The sequence below is a fragment of the Primulina tabacum genome, chromosome 8 (assembly GCF_025594145.1).
Source record: "Primulina tabacum isolate GXHZ01 chromosome 8, ASM2559414v2, whole genome shotgun sequence".
Lineage (NCBI taxonomy): Eukaryota > Viridiplantae > Streptophyta > Magnoliopsida > Lamiales > Gesneriaceae > Primulina > Primulina tabacum.
Genome location: NC_134557.1, coordinates 15,414,025 through 15,421,115, shown reverse-complemented (window position 1 = coordinate 15,421,115; position 7,091 = coordinate 15,414,025). Strand labels below are relative to the sequence as shown.

Genomic DNA, 7,091 nt, shown 5'->3' with positions numbered 1-7,091 from the left:
GAAGCCAAGTAAAAATTGTTCACTAAGCTATAGTTTGGTACATGGGATAAGAGAGGGAATGATAAATAATCTTCCATCCCACGTTTGGTATCTTTTTAGAAAGCCCATGATAATATCATGGGCCCATGATAAATAATTTTATATATTGATAAAATATCCGAGATGTGATAATTTTAATCTAATGATAAAAACACCACAAATGACTTAATTGCCCTCAATATATAAAAATCTTAAACCATATTGTTCTCTCATTTCACTTGTAGATAGAAATTAAAATCAAATAAATATTTTTATTTATTTTTATATATTATATAATATGATAATATATAAATGAACTCGAGATAATTATATAAATGATTTGTAATAAATCTCAATAAAATTATTAGTATCATTCGATTAACCTTAAAAATTTATATTTGACTTGAAAAGCAATGTCGGCGCATGAAAATTATATATTATATAATTTTTATAATTAGGTAAAAATAAATAAATCATGCAAGCACTGACGGCGCATGAAAAGATAAGAAATACGAACTCAAACAACAATTTTGAAATTATAAAATTTATTATGAGAAGGTTAATTTTTTCATTACAATCTAATATATAAATTCAATCACTCTTATTAAAATCATACCAAACATTAAATACAATATCATACATCTTACTTATCATTAATTTATCCTTATATTATAATGTTTATCCTATCATGTGTACCAAACTATGCCTAAAGAATGTTTATTCAACTTAAACCATACAAGTGTTCAAATATTTTGACTTGTCAAAAAAAATTTAAAAACTTCCGCTGCGATTTGAACGCGAGAAAAACGATAACTCAACATATAATTCAAAATTTAAGTTTATGTTATACTATAAATGCTATAAAAACATTTTATTTGATTGATGATTTATGTTATATTATAAATGTTTTTATGCTGGTGGATCTTATTTTTATATAGATTTAAATCTTATAGTAGTTTAAAGTGATCTATACAGCAAGCCTGAAACAACTGTTCATAATTATAGTTGTGTAAGAAAAATAAACCGCAAGAAATTAGAGAACATACAATGTTCCAAGTTTAGTTTTTGTAAATATTTTCATCTTTATTAACTTTTTTTAAAAGTTATTTGTTGATTTTTGGACGATTGAGTGTAATTTTTGGGCTAAAGTAATTTATTTTGAGAATTTATACTGAATTTGTGATATCAATGTTTTTAATTTTACATGTATAATGAAATTTATTTCTAATATCTAGTTAAAAAATAAACAGTTTATTATGTTTATTAAAAAAAAACAACAAACAAACAATCGAATCCTTAGTAAAGCATTTTAGCAGCCCAGCACATGTCATGGTACCAAAACACAAATGCTAAAGAGCGAGAATGCATGCATGTATTACAGCCGCAGATTACAATATTCAACATATGTAAGTCGAATCAAAGCATTACACCACGGAAGAAATTAAATCCACTCAACCATCACCTCCAGCACCTATTCTTTCAATGAACTCAACCAGCACCTCCAGCACCGTCTCTAACCCATTTGATCGATCATATGTCTGCAGTAGCGCCTCGACAATCACTAGTTAGGTTTCTTCTTAAAGCCCCCGTTTAGTAAAAAAAATTCTTAAAATACTTTCAATCACATAATCTAAAGTGCACGGTAAGGCGCATAGCCTAAAACCCGCGTCAAATTGCTAACCACGTCGCTGCATTTGTTTAGGAGATTAAGCATCTCTTGTGAAATGTCATTGTTTAAATGTGGTCGAGTGTGGGAAGGATACAGTCTAGCCGATGCTTGTTCGGACATATTAATTGGTAATTTATGAAATGGAGTAGGTGGTGGAGGAACAATGAACTTTGACAAGTTCTTACTATTAACATCCACTGAATACGAAGAAGATGAAGTGGCCTCGGGAAAAGATGCATCATAGTTGTCAACGTTCTTATTCCCGCTAAAAAGTTGCTTGTTATTACTGCTTTCCTCGCCATCCAAGACAAATTTAACACGCCCGCCTCTGCCAACACCATTTCCACCTTCCTCGATAGAGGGCTTCTTGAGGCAGGACTTGAGCTGCCCTGGCTGTGGAGTAAACTGTGCAGAGGCTATCCTCTGCTCGAGAGAAGGATCTCGAGATTGTGAGGTGCCAACTGTTGATGGGTCTTCCCTCTGAATCTTTGCTGATTCTGCTTCTGCTGCCTCGGCCAACATGTCCCTGAGGTAGCATCTGACATTTGTGCTTCCAAATAAGTTGCCACTTGCATTGACAAACTTCAAAGCAGCTTCTGCGTCAGCCATGTATCTATACACAAGACGACATGTATAAGACTTCCAGAAGATCCTAGTGGCTGAGTGATCCATTGGCCCAAAACGAGCAAATCTTGCCCTCAGCTCTGAACTGGACGGAAGCCCTGCACCTGATGGAAACTTCATGACTAGCATAGTCGGATTAGGAACTTTTCCAGACTGCTCTTTTTTCTTGCTTGATTCTAGCAAAGCGGCTTTCAGCGTTGAAGGCACATTTTTGGCAGCCACTTCTTTCGCTTCTGTCCTCTGGGATTCAGCAGGCCTCTGTAATGGTTTCTTTTCTATCGCAAATAATTTACCATCCTCGGACTTCCTCATTTTCTTAATATCTTCCAATTCATTAATCTTCTTTGGCTTAGTTTTATCTTCCAAGTCACCTACCATCTTCTTTTTCTTAACGATTTCCATGTCACGGACCTTCGTTCTCTTAACTTCCTCCAAGTCATCGAACCTCTTTCTCTTAAGGTCTTGTGCGTCACCTATCTTGATTTTTTTCTTGATGCCTTCCGGACAATCCAACAGACCACGCTTTTTCCCACTTTTGGTTGAATTGCCAGGCCTGCCTGCAGATTTCACAGGTTTCATACTCATGTCATCGGTCCCATCAACAGGGACAACCAAAACATTAGCCGTGGATGATAATTTACTGGCGCGAGCTTCACTTGCTTCATCACTCTCAGTTGGCGCCAAAACCAAGCTCTTCTGATAAACAAGAGACCGGAATTTTAGGAAAACTGAAAGGACATTGCCTGGACAACTCCTGTCCATGCCATGGAAGGGATTGAGAGCAAGAGCATAAAGATCTTTCAGTAGCATTAATAGCTCTATATTCCGAGTGTCGAATTGTGCTTCCACTCGAGAAGAGGTTGAGCCCACAACACTATCCTTCGGACAGTCAAGCTGGCAATTATTATCAACAGTTGGAACATGCAGTGCCAGAGTTCCTGAAACTTTCTCAATTGTGACTCCACTATCACTAAGGGTAACAGGTAACTGCACAAAGCCAGCACAGGCTTTAGTGCTTATTTCTTTCTTAATCTTTTTCTTTTTCTTCTCAACCAGGTCTGCATGCTCAGAAACTAGATTCACCAAGGGCTGCTTGCGTACCTTCACTTTTTTTGTTGCAGAATTGAAAAGTTTCTCGGAACATTCTGAAGGTTTTATGTCACTTACCACGGACGTTGAATATCTCATAGGTTGATGCTGACTATCGGCACACGCAGTCTCATAATTTTGGTGCATGTTGTCTCCTATGCCAGAGTATACTACTCTCTCAGAAACCCCAGATCCATCAACCAAAAGGGGATTACCGGTAGTGCCTGCTTGGCCAACAAGTAATTTCTTGGGCTTCTTGGATGTAGGTTCATCTCGGCGTTTGAATTGATATTTGTCCTTCTCCATTTGATCTTTCACTTTTCGAGGTCTTACAGAATTATTCTGCTTACTAAGACCTTCAGCAACCACCAGGCGACCACTCAGAGGAGCTGCATATTGGCATACGAGTAAGATGAAATACAACAGCAAAAAAGAATAAACATTACAAAAATACTGATAACATGTCAACAAGCAAGGAGATTTCACTCACATACAAATCATATATGCAGCGTAGAAGGCACACAAAGTTGAAGAATCATCTTAATTTTTCTTTGAAAAAATCCACCAACATTTATGCAAATCAAACAGAACAAATTTTGACGAAACAATTTGCCTAAAAATTAGGATGGTAAAAAATTGCTTGAAAGGAACATCTATCCCTTGACATCACTCAATGAGTGAGTGTTACAGTATTTTTCTCATATTTCTGTTAAAATTACAGTTTGAAATTGTGGCAAATAAAAAATTTATTTTCTGGTAATGATTAAAATAGGGAAGTGCAAGTAACTGCTAAAAGAGAAATACTGACACAATTTCATTTTTGTAAATATTCTAAAGATGAATTAAAGGAAAGATCAGGAAATCCTTGCTTCTTTTACGATATAGGAGAAATAAGTTCAAGTATACAAGTCAGGGCAAGTGGCATAACTCATTCAATAGCACTTAATCGGCTGCTTTGACAAATTAAATCATAATTTCTAGCCAACATAGTGATGGACCAACACGCACCACATCTTTACAACATATATCAAAAACTAAAATAGGTTTTTTTGAATGAACAAATAATAAAAAATAAACAAAAATTCTGAACAAACTTAAAATAATTTACCAATTCAACCTCATGTCCTTTTTTAATATTATTTATAGTTTTGTAACAGTGAAGTCGAACTAGCATGAACCATCATTTCCCAAGTCACTACCATATAGTAAACATATTTAGCCGTTTCTCCAATGCAAACAACATTGAATATTCTTTAACAACAGCCTTAATCCAATTTAATGTGACTGTTCATATTCTTGAAATGTAATATCCACCGTATTTTTTGGTTCCTAAACAAAGGATACTTGGCCTAGGTCAAATTCTGGAGTAATCTCGATTTAAATTAATTACTACGTTCTTTATCTGAAAACTTGATTCAAGCCATAATAATTGTACAAAAAATAATTGTACCCATCGATATGAACCATTTCACAAACGTAACCACAACGAGAATAAAATAATTGTTAGATTACTTCAAGAACATTTGGTTTTTTAAAATTCCAACAAACATATTGTTCCAGAGTAAAAAATATAATCTTCTATTTCAACTCTACAATCAATTTGGCCCAGCTCAACCGTATAAGATACCATATCCAACAATTCTTTTCAGGCTAAGTCATACATCTTGCCCTTATCATATCATCAACAAAAAATGGACCAGAGGTTTCACCCTGCGTAGCCCAAACCTAAATAATAAAACATCATTTCATGGAATACCTTTAGATGGATCCAGAGTCATTGGAGCAGTAGGCCGCTGAGGGCGCTCTGGTGTAGTTCCGAAGGCCTGTGCATATGTCTCGTCAAACTCCTCAAACAGTGATTTTCTACATGCCAAAGCAGTGGCCTTGTTCTTGATAAATTCAATGGTTAAATGCTCGTTCCTTGGCTTTATGGCCAATTGTTGCATGAAAGCAAGCATTTCCCTTGGCTGGAAAGCATCTCTTGCTTTATTAATCTGAACTGAAGAATAAATCCCTGGCTCATCCCCCACCCCGATGTCCACTAAATACTCACCCTCAAAAGCAGAGGGCCAGAAATTGAATTCATTTCTACATCTGCAGGCTAAACCCAAACTCCGTCTTCTTGAAAACTCATCCATTGCTTCTTCCACAGCGATTAAAAATGACCGCAAATTAGTTTGGCGGGACTTCTCAGCAAAGTTCTGCTCAAAAGGAACTAACTCGGCGGGGAGGAACCAGCCGTAGCTACTATCTCCAAAAAATGCTACCAACACATGACCCTCGCGCTTGCTTTTCCGAACAGAAACCGATGCATACTTCTCGTTATATATATGTCCGGGCCACCAGGGATGCGATTTCACTTTCCCCCACACCATATCACCGACCTCGTACCCATATCCAACAGCGCCACCATTATCCTTAGCTGCAAACTCGTCGAAATCCGACAACATAGAATCATAAACCTCTACAACACCTCTACGTTTCTTCTCATTTTCCAATTTAACATCCTGTAAATCGGTTCTATTCCTATTCGTTTCCATTTCCCAAATAGACGAACTGGGATGAATCTCCAGAGCTTCAACACCTACGCTAGTTTCCTCCTTTTTCACATCCGAAACCCTATCTTCATTCCTAGCATTAGAAACCCCTGTCTCATTTGAATTATTCGAGTCCGCGAGCAAAACCCTAGTCGCTTCTTCAGTGTAAAACACTGAATGGCGACCCAATCTGCCAGGGGTATCATTTCCGCCGTCAAAGTTCGGAGAGACGCCGCGCCCTTGCTCAACCTCAGCATCCTTTCTGTCCGACGATGATTCGAGTTCAGAGCTCATCACGTATATATCAAACCAAACACCACCACTCGATTCCAATCGCAAAACACCCTTAAAAATTGAGTGCAAACAAGAACTAAATGTATGATTTTTCGAATCGAGCAGAGTTGAAAAACAGGAGCTGAACCCTCGAGAATTGAAATTATGGTATAAATTCTGATCGGTCGTGTAGGTTTTGTTCGGGTTGAAGCAAGTGTATTATAAAAAATTCTCAACCTGAACTCAAACCAATTCGAGCTCTCCGATCAAGTCGATTTGGTTTCTATGGTTATTATTTTCACGTGTTTAAATATTTAATTTAAATTTAGTAGTCCTGCTTAATTACTCCAAAAATAATAATTATTTATAAAATTCAAATATTTCACAAAATAAATATTAAATTTTCAAACATAAAAAAGTAACTTAATTATTTCAAATTCCACTTCTTGATCTTTTCATATTTTTCTCAGTGGTCAAACTAACAATATACTAAATAAAATTGACTGCTTTTTATTAAACTTAATTTACAAATTTCAACTAACTTATTTTTCATTGTATGTATCAATAACAACATTATAATTATTAATAATCGATGGTAACATTATTTGATCTAATATCGAAATTTATGGGGAAACAAAGTTTATACATATTTTAGATTGAACCCAACCCGACCCGACATATATTTTCGGGTTAGATTTTAGATCCAACTCGATTAAATCCGAACTTGAAAAACTCCAGCCAGTACCTAAATGAAAGGGTTGTAATAGGGTAATATCACTCTACTTGTTGGAATGGCTTTTTTTTACTTTTTTATAAGTTGTTTGATTAAAAAATAAAATGAAAATCGTTTTTATAAAATGTTATGTTGTATATATTACATG

The 7,091-nt window shown here is 35.7% G+C and overlaps 1 protein-coding gene across 1 annotated transcript; it reads right to left on the bottom strand.

Moving 5' to 3' along the window:
* Positions 1-1,627: 1,627 nt before the first annotated feature.
* Positions 1,628-6,470, bottom strand: LOC142553820 (PWWP domain-containing protein 1-like). The gene is made up of 2 exons (XM_075664323.1): positions 5,157-6,470; positions 1,628-3,789 (listed from the first exon to the last, which is right to left on the bottom strand). Exons 1-2 carry the CDS (start codon positions 6,229-6,231, stop codon positions 1,649-1,651), a joined length of 3,216 nt encoding a protein of 1,071 aa, XP_075520438.1. The 5' UTR covers positions 6,232-6,470; the 3' UTR covers positions 1,628-1,648.
* Between the last annotated feature and the right edge of the window lie 621 nt (positions 6,471-7,091).

Excerpts from the sequence above, each read along its gene's own strand:
- LOC142553820 (XM_075664323.1), bottom strand. The coding sequence starts at position 6,231 with ATGAGCTCTGAACTCGAATCATCGTCGGACAGAAAGGATGCTGAGGTT. Across the intron at positions 3,790-5,156 it reads GACTCTGGATCCATCTAAAG|CTCCTCTGAGTGGTCGCCTG; the intron begins GTATTCCATGAA and ends GCCAATATGCAG.